The following is a 19,543-nucleotide window of genomic DNA, read 5'->3' as shown; positions in this document are numbered from 1 at the left end:
ATCCTTCTGGTGGTGTGGTGAGCATTTCCTCATCAAGATTTCATTTTTAAGCGAGTAACATTCTGGGATACACTCAGAGGGAGCTCTGAGTTGAACCTGCTCACTAGAGGTCAGCAGTCACTGCAAAAGGAATTCACATTGTCCGCTGCAGCCGCCTGGTGCGAACAACAAACATTTCCAATGACAATTTACAGACTCCTCGTCTTGTCTGAACACAGAACAAAGATCGCAGGGCGAGTCTTTTTAAACTAGGGAACCGCAACCAATGCCTGAAAACAAAGACCCCCCGAAAAGCCAAGCGGAGAAACCCATCTGACAATGAAAGAAAGATTGCATTTTAAAGGCGGTGGTAGGGAGACGATGTAATTAAGGGCGAAGGAGTTACAGGGGATGAACGGGATGGAAATGCAAATAAAATGCTAAACATAAATGGGAGCGGAATCAAAATGTGGGGCCGGGAAATGAGACATAACGGGATGTGACAACTTAAATGTGAGTTGGAGGGTGAATGTCAGAGTGACTGGGTGGGAGGGAAGGAGGAGGGAGAATGAAATAGAGGAGCTGAGGAGGGGAATATAAAAATCAGACACCTCCCCACCAGGAATGGAGTGAATCGATGATAATATTACTCCTACCACACCCAGAGCCCACGTGGTTTGATCTTTTGACTGCAGAGCCCGTGTTCTGTGTTTGAACAAGCGGTGCTGAGTTAAAACGGGCAGGGAACGGGTAACCTTCCCGGGCCAGCGGCTGCAGTCTGAATCTGTGCCTCCATTCTGTTGGAGGGAGGGCCATGGACCCGCTCAGCTTCAGCAACACGCGTGTTTAGATTTCCAGCACCCGTAGACTCACTGCCAGAGAGAGAGAGAGAGAGAGAATGGACAGCAACATCTGAAGGTGTGGCAGGCTGTAAAAGAGACAAAGTCTGAACGTCAGGACTATGAGAAGGAAATGAGAAGCGGACTAGAAAGGGACCCCTCCCGCTCTGCCTAGGGTCCCCACTCCCCCAAGCTCTGACCTTGCCGTTGTATGAATGGTGAACGGAGTATGCTGGCCAGCAGCAAGAGGTGCTCGGCGTGAGTCAGTCTCAACTAAGCCTCGGCTGTTCTAGTGTTAAAACCATTTCCAGGTTCATCTTCCGTGCCATCACTGACTTGGAGCTCGGTACCATGGGGAGGTGCAATGGGCGCTGCACGTTAATCGTACTCTGCAGTTTACAGCTGGTAAGTTGGCTTTTAGCAGAGTCTGTTTTTCGTACGAAGTGATTGCGTGGTGTTTGGGAGTAAACACGGCTGATATTGTCTGCTGTTGTCCCCCTGGGAGGAACACAGTTAAACCCACGGACACGAGGTTCAAACTGTCTCTCAGATAACACTTTGCTGTGTAATTGTGCTGAGGTTTAGTCTCCCTTCTCAAAAAAGACCTAGATTATTTTCCAGTCCGTGAACATCTCTTTTTATAATCAATAGTAGCGGTGAGATTGATTGGAGATCGTCAGTGTGTCTAGTTTTTGTTAATGTGTGGTACTCTTCAGTTCTCAATGAAGCTGTTCTGTCAGTTTCAAAGTGGCAGCGACACGGCGCAGAAGGATGAAGCTCGATAATTTTACGCATTTACACACTTTCGGCTCAGTGCTGTTCGAGATACGAGCTGCTTTAAAAAAAAATCCAAGCCACTCTGGTTCCCTTACAGCAGTTCGCTGTGTGGTTCTGCCGCGGGACTTGTCAGATCGGTGAAGGGCTCTTTTCTGAAATGTTTCCGAGATGAGGGGGTTAAGTCTGTGCTGTAAACCGGGTGGCATCATTACAGTCTGGCACTGCCACTCATACTTCCGATCAACTGTGAATTTTGTGCGTTTGTGATGTGCAGGTACTAGAACCAATCTCTTTAGTAAAGGCTGACCAGCTTGAGGTCGGCGGTGCTGAAAAAGGCGAGGTGCATTCCATTGTTGCTAATGGGGAAATGTTGAGACGGGTGGAAATCTAGCCCGGAATGGTTACAGGTTGTCAAATTGCACTTTCTTAAAATTTCCCCATTCTGAATATCTCCCTAATTAATACTGGGAGGCAAATTTTTTCATCAAGAAAACTCCACTGTGTGCAAAATGTGCCCTCTATCTCCTCTCATTCTCACACACACAGTACTAATCACCAATTATAACAAATTAACAATGATTTAATCTTAACTAATGGGACAAGGGTATTATCATATGTTATCTTTATAATAATAAGCCACTAAATTTTATTGGATTCACCGGGACATCCAGACTATGACGAACCATTCAGGCACTGTCAAAAACTTTGGTCTCCGAGCCAATGTCTCCATCACAGGGCTGTTTCTACCAGAATGAGGAAGACCTACATTATCCTCTGCATTGAGACCGATGCCTTGGAGCAGTGTTCTCCAGGGATGCCAGGTTCACATCCCATTCTCCAGGATACTGATGAAGATATCCGTATTCATACAATCAAAAACCAGCCACATGTCTGGCTAGCTCTGTGATTGTGTGGAAACAGCCCGGTATTACAGCTGGAGACTTAAGTCAAACTCTGCCGGACCTTGCTACCCTGACAGATGGCATAGAATCAAGGGTTAACGATAGGCACCAGTCAAAACGCTGGAATTTGTCTACCAAACATGCCATTATAAGAACATTTGATGACGGGGCAAACTGCTTGGGCTGTTCTGGTGCAGTGGTAGTGTCCCTATCGCTGGGCTAGAAGATTCAGATTCAAGTCCCACTTACTTTAGAGTGGTGTCATAGCCAGTCTGAAGAGATTGATTCAAAAATATGCAAAAACAATATGCTCTGTGCTGAGCTCCTCAGCATGGAGATCATCTTTCAGAAAGGTCAACTTGAGTTGGCAGACTTTGTTTTCTGCATAACTGTTTGCCCCAGTGAAAAATTATTGGAGCTGCCTTTTGGGGCAAACAATATCAATGTTGTTAGTCCAAATGATATAGACACATCCTGGGTGGAACAAATGTGGCTGACCATTTCTACCTTGGGAAAACACTGCAATCAACTGGAGGTGAGCACTGATACTTGGCTCAGCACATTTTGATGGTTATCTTACACCCAGGTCATAAGTCGGTGCTGCAGCAGCTGATAATGCCCAGAAGTTGTGAGCTTTCCAGTTCTGTTGATGTTTGTGCCAATCTCATGCCAAAGTCTTCAATCATGAGAGGATCTTACAAGATGATGAAATCATTTGTAATCTAGAGCAATGAGGAATCTAACAATCTTTCTTTCATGGTGACAGAGAGTGACTCTAATCAAGTGTTGGCTCGGATGAAGTTGTTTTCTGTTCCAAGAGTGCTTTGCCCAGAGGCATATCTTTAGCTCATTGTCTGCTGCTGCTGCTCTGTTCTCCCCTTGGTAGGTTTTTGTCTGTGATTTGCCATTGCCTTTCACCTTTGGAGATAGATTTGGGGTCTATCTCAGTTAGTGTGGGAATTGAAACTGTATTGGTGGTGTTATTCTAAACCACACAACAGTCATCCAACAACTGATCTGCCAGTATCTCCCCCTGTTCTCCCCTACACCTTGTTTTTTTTAAAGTTGGTTAAAAATTTGGTAAACCTAGCTGGAGTTTATTGGCACTTGAGTTGAGTGTTGATTTGGCTGCAAGATTTTTTTTCTGTAAATGCAGCCATGCTTAGGATGTGACTTCTATTTGAAGCTATTGCAGATGCTCGTCTTAAACATTAACCAATTGCAGGAGATGCAGGCCAGGTGCACTGTGTGGTGTTGCAGTGTTCTACTGGCACATAAGAGAATATTTGAGTTATGGCTTGAGCACAAAAACGTCTGATTCAGAATAAGAGTAATATTGAGTGAGGATTAATTGACGGCACTCTCACTTGTGCTGAGAGAAACTCAGCAGAAGTGGCCACATCTGTAGAGAGAAGGAAAGATTCAATGTCCTGAGTCCAACATGATCTTTCAGTGTAGAGTTCTAAAGAAGATTTGTACCAGTCTCGACATTAACTCTGTTTCTCTCTCAATGGATGTTGATGGACCTGTGTTTCTCCCACAGTTTGTTTTTCCAATCTCCAGCATTCCCAACATTTGATGGCAAATCAATTTTTTCTATTTTCCCTTCCTCCATAAATTCTACTGCCGATGTGTAAATCCTTTTAGCTGTGCATCATTCACCCATCATTGCTGACCTTCATAGGCTCCTCTGTCATTCAGTTTGTACCTTTTTTAAGTCTTGCCTGTGGATCTCTCCATCAATCCTCACCCCAATATCTACAGTCCTGGATCCACTTCAAGTATTACTCGACAAGACCAATCCGAAGCTCTCTTTCAAATTTCAAAACCAATTTGTGTTTTTGCTTTTTTGTCATTTGCTTGTTGGACATAGATATTACAAGTTATATACCAGGGTGGGGTGATGGAGGTAAGATACAGATCCACCATGATGTACCTAAATGATAGAACAGACTTAAAAGGCTGAATGACTTCCTGTGCATCCCTTTCCTTCATTGCACTTTGCTGATTAGTGTCTTTGATTAATTCCTATTGTCTACAAATTCAAGAAGTTGCTTTTGCAGCAAGACCTACAAACAATTCAGAAGACCTTGGTTCTTAGATTGCTTCCCCTTCTCAGTTGCTTATCCAGATAACCTGGTATTGATTGCATTACGACATCAATGCCTATCCATGTCATTTGAGCAAATATTAAAGTGTTTGAGCGTATTATGACATGACATGACATGTCACCATGGCTGTGTTGATCAGGGAAGTGATAAAGTAATGCTGCTCCACAATTAGATTCTTTATTTAATTGAAGGTGACTTTCTGCCACTGTTTGCAAAATCTTTCTTGTAAGTAATTTTTCCTTGCACAGTGCATTTGGCGATTCTGTGCCAATTTTTGTCTTTTTCCACGTAATCGTAGAAAATCCATTTGAAGTCAACAACTTGGTTCTTAGATTATCCGTATTAAGTATAATTTTGAGAATTGTAACTGAGCTTAGTCATCCAATTTGGGAGGGAGATTTTGTGCATTGGGACACCAGTAAATCTTTCCTTCCAACTTATCGTGTTCCAGTGCTTAGTTCCTGTCATCAAAGTTTCAAAGCAAAGCTTTTTCTCAATGGTTTTTGCTGTATTTTAGTCACGAGCTTTGCCTGCTTCCTTGTTTATGGTTGGTTTGGTCCTCCCTGACTGATTCTAGGATCTCTTGGCTTTAAGTCTAGTCCAGAATAAAGATGTGGAGTCCTTACCTCAATGGTCAGTGCTATATTATCAGACTGGCCAATGTTATAGATATTGAATTGAAATAATGTTTAGGTGAAATTTAGGTTAAATCCCTATGGTACATTTTGAAGGAATTCCACAGAGGCTAGTATCTCATCATCAAGTCACCCTTTATTTACACATGCTTGGTACGTGATGCTGGTCTGCTTCTCTCAGAGCCAGTTCTTGGAATAAACAGAATCCCTGACATCCCTGTTTATATCTGTCAGTCAGGGCTCTCTGATTGGGCTGTTAACCTGGACCAATGAGGGAACTCATTCTATGAGGTTCGCTTGGTTGATCTAATTACAATCACTACACATTTTTGTTTAGGAGCATAGGAACTAGAGTAGGCCATTCAACTTGATCTGGCCGATCCATGTCCTAACTCCACATATGTACCTTTGGTCTATATCCCTTTTGCTTCACAAAAAAAAATACTTCTCTCAGCTTTTAAATCTAACAGCTGATCTCGCATCCACTGTCATTTGTGGAAGAGAGTTCCAAACCTCTCCCACCCTTTGTGTGTAGAAGCCGCTTCCGAACATCTCTCCTGAATGATCGGTAACCAACTCTCAGACTATGTCTGTAGTTCTAGAATCCCCAACCTGTAGAAATAATGTATCTATATCTACCCTGTCTTTTCCTGTTAATTTCTTGAAGATTCTAATCTCATCAGTTCTTAACCTTCTAAATTCCGGAGAAAACAGTGAAAAAAAGCCAAATAACTGTGGGTGCTGTAAATCAGGGACAAAAATAAAGTTACTGGAAAAACTCAGCAGGTCTGGCAGCATCTGTCAGGCAGAAAATATTTCTGAGGAAGGGTCACCGGACCCGAAACATTAACTCTGTTTTCTCCTTCACAGATGCTGCCAGACCTGCTGAGCTTTTCCAGCCACTTTGTTTTTGTGCCAGAGAAAACAGTCCTAATTTGTTTAGATTCCCTACAGTGTGGAAACAGGCCCTTTGGCCCAACAAGTGCACACCAAACCTTGGAGCATCCCACCCAGACCCACGCCCCTGAACACTATGGGCAATTTAGCATGGAGCTGTCCTCAGAACTTAACCCCTGAAGATCAGGTGTCGTTCTTGTAAACTTACGTTGTACCCCTCCAAGGCCAATATGTCTTTTCTAATGTGTGGTGCATAGATCTGCGCACAGTATTCCATAGATTTCGTGTTCTGTACAGTTGCTGCATAACTTCTGAATCCTTATATTTAAGTGCTCTAGATATAAGTGCCAGCAATACATCAGCCTTCTCGATTACATTAATTAAGGGATGAAATAGACGATTTGCTTATTTACCTCTTCGCTGTTTTGTGGGATTTTGTGTGAAAATTAACAAGTGACTGTACTTCAATAAATAATTCATTTTGGCTGTAAAATGTTTGGCTGGTATTGCAACTTCAAAATGTAGGACTTTCTGAACCACAAAGATATATTTTTTGGCAGAAAAATCAAGTGATATACAAAAAATATATTCCTGCATTTTCTTTTGTTTCCTTTCTGCTGGAGCATTCTTTGTACCTCCAGCAAGATTAATTTTTTTAAGACTTTGATTTCATTTTTGTAATCCCCAAAAGAAACTGGCATTCAGTGATTTAGCATTCACTGTATCTGTATGTCACAGCCATTTGAAGCATATCCTCAAATTCAGTACAGAAAGTGTTCCTGATGTTGTAAAATACTGTGCATTTTGTCATGTCTTCAGAGACTTAAACTGATGCGTCCAATTAAGAACACTTGAATGGATTCTGAAAGATTGGAAATTGTTACAATTAGTGTTGTGGCTGTTACCATTAGGGTTGGACAATGTTAGGGTGGGGAAGTTCTGCGTACTCCAATGGTTTCACTTCACATATCTCCGTTCATCTCTTCCATCCCCATTTGGAGATCAGGGAAATGTAATTTTAAAATATGTGTAGGGCAATGGGATTAGAGTAATTTGTTCAGCTGTGGAGAAACCACTGTTGTGAACACCCCGTCTTAGTCAAGTCTTTACAGGTCCTGAAATTCAACACTGGGAATGTAAAATATGTGATAATGATTTGGCTGATTGTTTACACTCAATAGTCACCAGGTGATTATATCCATTCATTGCTTCACTGTATGTTTCTGTGTCCATCCTGTAAATAATGTTCAGCCTATGTAACTCTCCAAGGCGAGGCCATTGACTTCATCTAGGTCCTATAAGGGTAGATTGTACACTATTTGGCTTAGTGAGCCTACTGCGTCATTCAGTAAAATCATGTTTTCTTGATTGCTGCCTTTAATTCCACTTTTCCTGCACATCCTCCCTCCCAACCACCACCTCCAACATCATCCTCAACTCCCTTGTAGGCAGATTCAAGGCTGAACTAACTCAGCCTTCAAAAGATTCAATGATCCACCACCTGGAGTTGTTTGGGAAGAGAATTCCAAATGCTCACAACCATTGGAAGGTATTTATTCTCAACTTTTGTCTTAAATGGGGGAGTTTCTTTTTATCTTTGAAACTCTGCCTCTCAGTTCCGATTGTGGCATGTTGGCATCAACCCTGGCCAAACCCTTCCTAACAACACGTGGCCTGCAAGAGTTCAAGAAAGCAGCTCTTCCAGGGCATTTAGGGATTGATGCCAAAAGAGGGCCTAGCCAACTCTATCTATTTTCCTTTTAAGTCTTTTAAATTTTAAAAAAGCCCACCCAGAATTTTATGCTGCAGTAAAATCACCCCTCATTCTCTTAAATCCTACAATGAGTAAATGTTCGAACCTGCTCAATCTTTCTTTCTTTTATAAAGACTAACTTGCCAACCGAAGAAACAAAGATAGCAAGGTGTAGAGCTGGATGAACACAGCAGGTCAAGCAGTATCAGAGGAGCAGGAAAGCTGACGTTTCGGGCCTAGACCCTTCTTCAGAAACGTCACCTTTCCTGCTCCTCTGATGCTGCTTGGCCTGCTGTGTTCATCCAGCTCTACACCTTGTTATCTCAGATTCTCCAGCATCTGCAGTTCCTACTATCTCTGAACCTAAGAAACAACCTAGTTTTGTTTTCAGAACTGTTTCCAATGCATATAGTTTACCTTTTTTAAAAAGGTACTGTCAACTAAGAGGGGCAGTTTGTCTTTTTTTTCTTGTTTGTGAAGAAAGTTGAAGATAGATGTGCTGTGTGGTCTGCGCAAGCCAATAGAGTAAATAGCTTATGAGGCTTTGGGGCTTTTTCTTAAAATTGGAACAATAGAAGCAGCCTGAAAGGGTGGAGTCAAACTCCTGCAGAACCAGGACTTTTAGTTTTAGTTTTTCCATAGCAGTTTCTGGGGTCTTGAGGTTTGATGTGGAGGCTGCTTTTCTTTCTCTGTTACAGCTAAAAGCTGTGTTTCCCTTCATGTTGCTGGAGTTACTTGTGAGACAAGAGAAAGCAAGAACTGCAGATGCTGGAGTCAGAGACAACAAAGTATGGAGTTAAAGGATCACAGCAGGCCAGGCAGCATTAGAGGAGCAGGAAAGTTGACATTTCAGGTTGAGACCCTTCTTAGAAATGGGGAGGGGGAAGGGAGCTGGGAAATAAATAGAGAGTGTGGTGGGGCTGGGGAAGGTAGATGGGATGGTGATAAGTAGGTGCAGGTAGCGAGTGGTGGGGATTGGTCAGTGAGGTGGGTAGGGTGGATAGGTGTGTCAGGTCAAGGAGGTGGGGATGAGAGGGAGGTTTGGACATGGGATGAGGCCGGGGATGGGGAGATTTTAAAACTGGTGAAATCCATGTTTAGACCACTGGGCTGTAGGGTCACGAGATGGAATATGAGGTGCTGCTCCTCCAGTTTGTGGGTGGTGTCATTGTGACACTGGAGGAGGCCCAGGATGGATCTGTCACTCAGGGAGTGGGAGGGGGAGTTAAAATTGTCTCTCTGTGACTCTGCCATCTTCTCCACACTCCCCACTAATCCCTCCACATCTGGCACCTTTCCCTGCAACTGCAGGAAATGATACACCTGCCCCTACACCTACCCCTCACCTCCATTCAAGGCCCAAAATAAACCCTTCATATCAGACAGGGGTTCACCTACACATCCGTCAACTTGGTCTACTGTATTCATTGTTCCCGATGTGGCCTTCTCTACATCGGTGAGACCAAGTGTAGACTGGGAGCCCATTTCATAGAGCATCCGTGCTCTGTACCCCACAAATGACAACATCCTTTGATAGCCAACCATTTTAACTCCCCTCCTACTCTCTGGTGACACGTCCATCCTGAGCCGCTTCCGGTGTCACAATGATGCCACTCGCAAACTGGAGGAGCAGCACCTCATATTCCACCTCAGGAGCCTAGAGCCCAATGGCCTAAATGTGGAATTCACCAGTTTTAAAATCTCCCTAACCCCAGCTTCATCCCATATCCAACTCTCCCTCTCACCCCCACCTTCTTGACCTGACACAACTTGTCCGTCTTCTCTCCCACTTATCCGCCCCTCCCATCCCACCACTCCCTACCTGCACTCACCTATCACCATCCTGCCTACCTTGCCCAGCTCCAACCCTACTCCCTCATTTCACTTCCCAGTTCTCATCCTCCTCCCCATTTTTGAAGAAGGGCCCTGACCCAAAACGTCAACTTTCCTGCTCCTTTGATGTTGCCTGGCCTACTGTGCTCCTCCATTTCCACACTGTGTTATATGTGAGACAATTCATTTTCTGAACTTCCCTTTGTCAAGAATATGTTTATGGGATGTGACAGTATTTGAACAATATAATGTATTGTGCTTAGTAAGAAAATAGTCTATTATTCTGTTATGTTGTACAATAGTGTTTGAGTTATTCTAATTTCTTCTTTCTTTTGTTGTATATTAATTATGGTGCATGAATAACGTGTTTTGCTTCAAATCTGGTAGTTTGCTCAATCAAATTGCATCTAGAATGCAATGCTTGGTACTTGCCTTTAAAGCAAGTAAATATTAGGGTCTAGGCTATCATCTTAATATATTTGGCCTGGTCCATAACAGATGATGTATTTTGGGGTGGGGTGAATGGTCATCTATCATTGTGTGATAGCCAGTTTCTAGATGAATGAGATGAAATCTTTTCAATGCATGGAGGCTCAGATGGAGTTTGGTCACAATGCCAATTATTATCTGCGAACCCTGTGACCTGCAGGACCTCTGCTGTGCACTTTCAGGCTTGGTACCATCTCTACTCAAAGGTTGCCAAAGTTAGCTGTTGACTCTTACTTCGACTTGTATTTTTTTACACCATTATCTTTCTAACTGACTGTTGTTTATAGCCACACTTGGAACTTGATAATGAGTGTAGCATGAGAAGGTGAGTCTCTTCACATTTGCAACTGTGACTGCTGAAGAATGAACTATATATTTTTGACCTTTCTTTGTGTTAAATTGAAATCAGTGGTGTCTTGATTGGGGTGCAGATGCACTCATTTAGCCAAAACAGGTTCATTTTCTGATGTTACTGTGGCAATACTTTAGAGTCAAATTTTCACATTAAATTGAAATAACAATATCCGACTACGTTGTGGTGACCTTGATTGTTATAAAAGCAGGATTCGCTTAAAGGTTTATTATCAAAGGAAGTCTGCTGTTCCTGCCTAGTCTGGCTGTCAGGTGACTCCAGTCCCATAAAGGTTAATAAAAACTGTAAGAACTGCAGATGCTGTAAACCAGGAACAGAAACAGAAGTTGCTGGAAAAGCTCAGCAGATCTGACAGCATCTGTGAAGAAAAAAATAGTTAATGCCTCGGGTCCAGTGACCGTTCCTATATTCTGAGGAAGGGTCACCGGACCTGAAACATTAACTGTGATTTCTTTTTCTTTGCACACGCTGCCAGACCTGCTGGGCTTTTCCAGGAATTTCTGTTTTTGTCCATAGCATGGTTGGTTCTTTAACTGCTCCCTGAAATGGCCTCACATTCATTGGAAGGCACATTTGGGATAGGCAGCGAACACTGATCTTCCTGAAGGTGCTGTCATCCCACAAATAATAAAAGGAACCCAGCAACCCACCAAGAAAGAACCGTCCTCAACATGTTCGGATTGTTGCTGCCAATTTCAGTTTTGCTTCACCCTGTCTTGGACAATCTTGTCATGCCCTAAATCAGTTTGAACACCAAATTTGACTGAGGAAGGGGAGAAGGATAATGTAACCAAAAAGGAAGGTTTTTTTTAGTTGATGAATCCACCACTTCTCCCGTCCTGAAACATCCAGTTGTCTTCAGTGCATTTACTCTGTGCTGATGAGGTCTGATAACTTGGTTTATACTCGTTTAATTTGCTCGGGGGAAGTGGGAATTGTTGACTAGACCAGGACTTTTTTATTGCCCAGAGGCCATTTAAGAGTCTAGAAACAAATGTAGACCAAACCAGATAAGGATGGCATATTTCCTTCCCTAAAGTACATTAGTAAATCTGATGGGTTTTCATGACTATTACCTGGACATTAGTTTGGCTCTTATTCCTGGTTTTTATTGAATTCACTGGTGATGGTCCCTAGAGGGATTCAAACCCACGTTCACACACCAGTCTGACGCTCTGAATTATTATCCCAGTGGCATTGCTGCCACACCATTACCTCTTGTTAGCCTTGGGATGGAAAGTGATTTTTGATTTCCAACTTCTGAATTTATCATTCACCCATTATTATTTAATCCCCTTTCATCGTGGCAAACAAATTGCCTGGATTGATTTTGTAATTGCACTTTTGGAAAACTTCAATTACACTGCCCCAAATCTCCACTTCAGTGAGTGCTGTGGTATTTGATTTTGTTCACATCCCTCTCTAATCGTGAAGGGTTATTACATTGTCGACAAATCCCTGATTTCCAGATGAAGGATTTCTGCTTATTCCATTCCAATTGAGTCAGAACACAATATTTGGTCAGACCTGACCTGAAGGTTTGTGTTCAAACCGTTTGATTGAATTTTTGAGTTCAATTTCTTGATGACCTTTTATGACTATTTGTCTTATTTTTTACAAAAAAGGAAAATCAGCACTAAATTACCACGTAATGCTTGACAACCAAGTTCAAATGTTTTGCTTTTTAATTCTATTCACTCTTCAACTGAAGTGATAGCAGTCAACAGCCTGGGTTTATATACCAAGCAAGGCAATTTGCATTGCTGAATTGAATGTGCATCAAACAAAGTAGATACATCAATCCATTAAGAGGGCAGGACCGAAAGCCACCTAGACTTTTCCCTTCCCTGATTATGATTAAAAGTGCCATCAATAAATGGGGCCAAGAGAATGGTGAAGTTTTAAAGCTCTTTAGTGGTCTCTTGAGTGCATTATTAGTGTAGTCCCAATAGATTTCCAAGTGGTTCAAATACTGTAGTTGCTGGGAATGCAAAAATACTGTTTTGATAAAATAACAATGAAGGTTTTGCTTCCAGTTGTCACCATCCACCTGTCAATCCAGAGAAGGATTTGTGTTTTCCATTCTTTTTGTACCCCTTCAGTAGGAAGGAGGAAAGCAAATATTCTTGAAGCTCCTGTGGATGTTGCTCAAGGTGACACCAAGGATAAGACCCAAAAAAGATGGATGAGATATTGAAGTAATGTTTCTCCTTTCTTTTCTCAGCATGTACTACTTTTCAGCAACAAAGAACAGTGAAAAGTAACTGTATACCTGTGCACAGTAACTTTATTTTGTATATGATGTAGCAAATTGTTTAGTTTCAATTATCTACACTTATGAAGCTTTGATATAGACCAAAACCTCATGAGGCTTTTCACTGTACGTTTAGAACTTGCTAATTTGTGGAGGGACAGCAGGTTGACAAACTGTTTGTATATTTCAGTAAATTACAAATGCTGTTTTTATTGTGATGTGAAGTTAATACCAAACAAGCTTTCTTAGTGAAATATAAGCCATACAGTGCCAAACTCTGTTGGGGGTGAAATTTAACAAAATCTAAAGGTATAGTTCCTGACGGTGGCATTGGAATTGGCTGTCATGTCCACTCAGGGTAGGAGCCATCATGTACCCAATTTTTGACATAAATATTAGGAACCTAGGATCAGCCTTGCAAACAACGGGCCCTGCCTCATTGCCATGACCTGTCTCCATTTGGACATGGCGTCCCTGACTCCTAATATGCGCTCTGCCGTATCACTGTTAGAGGTCAAAATCACCACCCTCTGTCCAACCCATCCAAACTCATCCTTGCTATTGCCTGGTACCTAGCTCGTCCTGCTGTCTTCCCTTGTAACAAGGTAAAATCTCCTGTCAGGTCCAAAGATTGAACCGTCTTGCCTAGTGCGTGAACCTTTATTTATACCATCAGGAGTTTCCCAGGGATTGCTGAGTTAATTTAGTGTCTCCCTTCAAGATTTTGAATTGCTCAGCACTGTGTGTTTGTATGCAGATGGATGGAGAATTAAGTTCCTGTTAGTGGGCAGCATGTGACTCCCCCACCACTGACTGTTTGCTGTGTTTATCCAAACAGATGTCATCCTGGCATCAAGAAAATGAACTTCTGGTTCACTCCTGCTTTCCTGAACTGAGATCCCATTCCATTCTGTCTGGCTTTTGACCCCTGTCCTCTTTCTGAGTTTTGCAGGCTCTCCATCCAGCTCCTGCCATGCTTGGCCACCATTGCTCCCTTCACCTAAGCCTTTGGATAGGAATTAAAAACCAAAAGAACTGCGAATGCTGTAAATCAGGAACAGAAACTTCTGTTTCTGTTACGTTGGATGATAATGGCTGTGTTCACATAATGCCAATGGTATTTGATCTGAATACATAAAGGACTCTTTCAGCTTGAGGTGCGGTCTTTTGTCAGCGGCCATTCAAAATTTGTAGTTAGCACAGTGAAAGATTGGATAAGTCACCACCTCCTATTTTAATTTCTGCCTGCTCTGAAATCCAGGCCAAAACTAGTCCTCAAAACCAGGGAAGGACAGGACACTTAAAGTGAGACATATGCAGTTCGTTTAGTGTAAAGATAATAAATCAGTAAATCAAGAATATGAAGTATCTTGTTACATTGAATTAAAAATGCAATTGCATATTCTTTAAGATGGAGTGAATTTATGAAGATATCTGGGATGAATATGAATTTTTAATCAATAAAGAGCTATTATGCACAAAGTTTCGTTTTTGTTAAAAAGGGTGCAAAAATATTCTGTAGAGAAATGCCTTCAATTGGTGTTTATGTTGTCCATTCTTAACTCTGTTTCGCAGCATAACAGAAGTAGCCGCAGCTTAGCCTATTCAGTGCCGAGTGTGTAAGCAATAAAATGATAGCTGAGTGAAGACTACAGTGTTTTTCCTGAGTACAAGACTGTGAAAGTTCATGAACCGTTCTCCCAGACATCGTCATTCTAGAGCAAGTCGAACAAGGGAACAATTACATCAGCACTCCCTTGAAGCCTAATGAAGGTCTTTGAATTGGCTTTAGAATTCTGTTTGCAGCTTGTTGTTAATTACAATGAGTGATGATAGTCAAATTTTATATTTCAATGACTGGGACTTTGTCAATATGAAAGTGTAAGCTGAGATTCTCAGGATAGTATTTATCTCTGCATTGGTGGTTGTAGATTCATTCGGACTCCAGAACATGGGCACAAAGCTCTGGACTGTCACTTCAATGTGATAGTGAAGGAGTGCTGTACAGTTGATGCCTTTTTATAAATGAGACATTAAAGCAACATAATGTCTGTCTGAATGCAGATGGATGCAAAAGATCCAATGGTTCCATTGCAAAGAAAAACAGAGGTATTCTCCCTGATTCCAATAGTTATTCTTTGATTGATATTGCAAAAAGAGTTTACCAGTCAATATCATGTGCTGTTTGTGGAGGCTTGTTATGAGCATTCCATTGACTCTAAAGTACATTGACATGTCCTGAGGTTATGGTAAGGCTCTGCATAAATGCAATCTATTTTAAAATAAATGCTACCTTTTTTCTGGCAACACGTATTTCATAACTCTGCCCGAAGCTACAAATATTGATGTCACTTAAATTGAGATTGTATGTCTGCTGGGCAAACTGCAGAATTGAAGCATTTTGTTGGGAACAACAAGCAGACAATTTTTTGTGTTTCTCCAGGATCTATACTAATGCCTGCAGAAAGCACCCGCCAGAAATCAAGCAGTTGGTTCCGGTCATTTTTTTAAAAATTTGGTGTCCTGTATAACTGCACTTGAATTAACATAGTAACTTCATAGTCTCTTTTTACTCTGGTTTGTCTGATACCAGTCTAGTCAGAGCATTGGGTGACAGCACCATGGTAGGCAGTGTAGATTTCAAGATGATGTATTGAAATATTTGAGACTGTTGTACTGAGATTTGATGCCTTGTTTTGTCTTTGAGACGCCATGGAAAATGCCAGGCTCATACATTGAGCAGCTGCTGAGGAACAAGCGCAAACCAGTGTTTCTCTAAGCCAGCTGGATGAATTTCACTGAAACCCTACTGTTAATTGAATCCAAGCTCAACAGTGAAGAACAAAACTGGACTTTTTTTTTCCTCGGTAGTAGATTTATTCATCGGATGCAGCTTTGCAAATCTTTTCCTGCTAACTACCCATCAATTGTCCCAGCTGACTCTCTCCCTATTCTTCTGCATTTGTCAAATCAACTAATTAACTACTTCTTTCGCTGGGTTGGTTTTGTCCTGCTTTTTGTATATCTGGGCAATTTTCCACTTTGTCAGACAGATGGCAGGTTTTGTAGCTGCACTAGAACAGCTTGGCTACGGGCATGGCAGATTGTGGAGCACAGCTCTTCAGCACTATTATCAGAGCCCAGAACCTATTGCAGCCTTCAGTGTCCTCAGTCATTTCTTGATATGGCATGAAGTGAATTGAATTGGCTGAAGACTGGCATCTGAGAGTGGCAGGATGAGGGAGAAGTGGATCATCCACTTGGTATTTCTGGCTGAAGAGTGTTGCGAATGCTTCTGCCTTATCTGTTATAATCATGTGCTGGGCTCACCCATCATTGAGGAGTTGTTTGTGGTGCTATTTGTGGAGTCTCTTCCCTGTGTTAGTTGTTTAACTTATCCATCACTATTCATGATCGGATGTGATGGGACTGCGGAACCTTGATTGGATCCAGTGGTTGTGGCATCGATGAGTTCTGTCTATCACTTGCTGTTTATGTTATTTTATGCCTAAGTGGATAGTCCTGCAGGGATCTGCCAAGATGCTAACTCAGTTTTGCTGCTGGTTTGCCCTCCTACACTCTTCTTTTTTATGTTTAAAGAAAAAAGTGCTTTGCTCACACAACCCTCAGTTAGACTGTTTTCATGTTATGTGATTCGGTTATATGATTGAGCTTAACAATCGCCATTTTAACATTTACTACAGGCTCCATGTTTTTCACATGATACTTGTGTAAACCATTACTTCAATTACTTTCACCTTATTAGGGTTTTGACTCTTGCCCTTTGCAGCATTTCAGGTGGAGAGTTCAGTTACCAGCGCAGATATGATCATTTCTAGGGATGTGAAGAAAGTAAACCTGAAGAGATTCATCCTGAACTTGGTGATAATCAGAAACATTTTGGATGGTTGCATCGGACAGAACGAAGGCACATCAGACACTCTAAACTGTAAAATGTAAATGAATGACATGTGAAACTTCCTGTACAGGTGCAAAACAAAATAGGAAATGAGAGCAGTTTCATGTTTAACTGGGTGGACAAGTTTCTATATCTTTTGATTAAAATGTTGATATTAGTCCAGACAGTTTCATTTATTCCACTTTTGCTAACCAGTATGCAATATATTTTTAAGGTATTGGCTTTGAAAAGGAAAAGTAATCTCTATTCATGAAAGGCCCAGATAACAAACTCAGATTGCATTAAAATGTACTAGTCAATAATTTATCACCATGGTAACAAATGTGTGTTGAAAAACTTCTGGTTCATCAGAATGCAGCTATATGCTCAATGGATTCTGCAGCTATCTATTTCGTGAAGAGGTATCTGTCGTCAAGGGATAGCACTTAGCTCCACTTTAGGAGGTATAGTAAAGGTTTCTAGCTGAAAGACCAAAACAAAATGTTTCTTAGGTGTCAATAAGAAACCATCACAGATTTTCGCTCTTCCAGTGATCAACTAGAATTTGAAATGTGAATAATTGATTTTAGATATAATATTTAGTTGTGGTCGTACTGAGCTGGGCACCACGTTTTTTTAACCATTCAACTAGTTGCTGCAAGTGGGCCCTAGAGGGGTTGGGTTTTTTTTTCTAGTTTCCTTCAGTCTTGAGCTTGACCTTGGATGAAACTGTGCGACTGGTTTAGATGGTGCATTTGATGCTTGTTTTGTAATCATTGCATCAAGATGCCATCCATCACATCTTTCTGTGGAAAAGAATGCATTCATTTGACATCAGCAACAACTCCCTTACCTGTGCTGCAGGAAGCTGGGGCAGAAGGGGTATTTGGTACCATCACTGCTTAAGCTTAAGCTCTCTGAACATTGCTTTTCTTATCAGGTAATGTACTTCATTGCTGGTTGTTGAAGCTTAGTCCAATGCTGCCACCTTTACTTGCATTTCAACAGTGACTACACTTTGAAGGGTTAAGTGTGAAGGGGTGTGTGTTGTGTGTGTTGTGTGTGTGTGTGTGTGTGTGTGTGTGTGTGTGTGTGTGTATTTTGATATTTTTTCTTGCAGGTAATATTTTAGATTTCCTGGTAGCACAGTGCTCTACTAACTAAGCTGACAGCTGAGCAACAATGTAATTTCAAATTATTTCAATGGCAATGCTGATGAGGCAGCCACGCATGCTAAAAATTATAGAGTAAGGGCTAAGGGAAATTATTTATCCTGTCCAGTTTCAATCTAGTGTGCATAGGTTCACTGCATTCTATTAGCTTCAAAATAAGAACAGGAAAGATTGCATTTGTAATGCTTTCAAAAATAGTTTGAATATGTGGAGCATGAGAAATAATATCTGCCTTATTAGAAATATTGTGCATGATTTCTCCATTAAGGCATATCTTGATGGACACATGAATGAGAGGCGAACAGAGGGTTCGAAACTGCATATGAGCAATAAGTAGCAATACATAAGGATTAGGAATCAGCACAGGCTTAGTGGGCTGAAGGGCCTGTTCTTATACTATAATTTCCTTTTCTATGTGTTGAATGGTAGAGGGCCAACAGATATTGAAACGTTTTACAGAGACATTGCCTTGTAGGAGCAGACTGATGGTTAACATTGGTTGCTTCTTGCTAATGCTCTTTTAAAATTTTTGAATGGCCTCACTACAGTGCTGTTTTTCAGTGTCTTTGTTTGTTTGAGGTACCCGGGTTGGAATGCGAAATAATTTTTATTATAATGTGCTCCAGTGTTAGCCAAATAAATGTCAATTTATTGGTTGCAAATCTTTCCAGTTTGTTTGAGTTTAATGAGTGGAATGGGCTTTTGTGTTGGGGTTTATTTGACATCGTCCTTTTAATGCAGGAACACTTTATATAAAATCCAAGTTGTTGTAGGCCATTCCTGAGAATCTGATCCTTAGTACTGTCAGATTCTGTGATGTTGCTTCTTCTTTTTGTAAGCTGTTTGCTTTTATTTAGAACTACCTGTCAAAATGGAGTAGGCCTGTGTTCCCTGTACTTCTAATGCCTGGCTCTTCCAATCTTCCTTGATGCTGTCATTCACAAGAATGGAAGGATTTGGACAAGTTAGGACAGTAGGCAAAGAAGTGGAAGATGAAATACAATGTGGGAAAGTGTGAAGTCATGCACTTTGCTAGGAAGAATAGTGGAGTAGACAATTTTCTAAGCGAGGAGAAAATTCGGAAATCTGAAGTGCAGAGGGACTTGGGAATTCTAGCTCAGGACTCTCTTAAGGTAAACTTGCAGGTTAAGTCAGTAGTTAGGAAGGCACATACAATGTTGGCATTTATTTCAGGAGGACCAGAACATAAAAACAGGGATGTACTTCTGAGGCTTTATAAAGCACTGGTTGGACCATATTTAGAGTATTGTGAGCAACTTTGGGCCCCATACCTCTGGAAGGATGTACTGGCCCTGGAGTGGGTCCACAGGAGGTTCACTAGAATGAAGCCAGGATTGAAAAGCTTAACACACAAGCAATGTTTGAAGACTCCGTGTCTATACTTGATGGAGTTTAGAAGGATGAGGGATGATCTAATTGAAACTTACAGAATACTGAAAGGCCTGGACAGAGTGGGTGTTGGGAAGATGTTTCCATTGGCAAGAGAAACTAGGTCCCAGGGCACGGCCTTAGAGTAAAGGGAAGACCTTTTATAACAGAGATAAGGAGAAACTACGTCAGCCGGAGAGTGGTGAATCTGGAATTCACTGCCGCAGAAGGCTGTGGAGTTC

At 41.5% G+C, this 19,543-nt stretch overlaps 1 protein-coding gene across 2 annotated transcripts in view; it reads left to right on the top strand.

Moving 5' to 3' along the window:
- Window positions 1-208: 208 nt before the first annotated feature.
- Window positions 209-19,543, top strand: part of nkain1 (sodium/potassium transporting ATPase interacting 1) — a 522,606-nt gene continuing 503,271 nt past the window's right edge. For both annotated transcript variants that reach the window (XM_059654446.1, XM_048558122.2), the window contains exon 1: window positions 209-1,223. In XM_059654446.1, the coding sequence (XP_059510429.1) occupies window positions 1,170-1,223 (54 nt within the window). In that variant the 5' untranslated portion in view covers window positions 209-1,169. The remainder of the gene's footprint in view (window positions 1,224-19,543) is intronic.

Source organism: Stegostoma tigrinum, chromosome 24 (genome assembly GCF_030684315.1).
Source record: "Stegostoma tigrinum isolate sSteTig4 chromosome 24, sSteTig4.hap1, whole genome shotgun sequence".
Lineage (NCBI taxonomy): Eukaryota > Metazoa > Chordata > Chondrichthyes > Orectolobiformes > Stegostomatidae > Stegostoma > Stegostoma tigrinum.
Note: the sequence above shows the minus strand (reverse complement) of the source record. Positions and strands in the feature narration are given on the sequence as shown.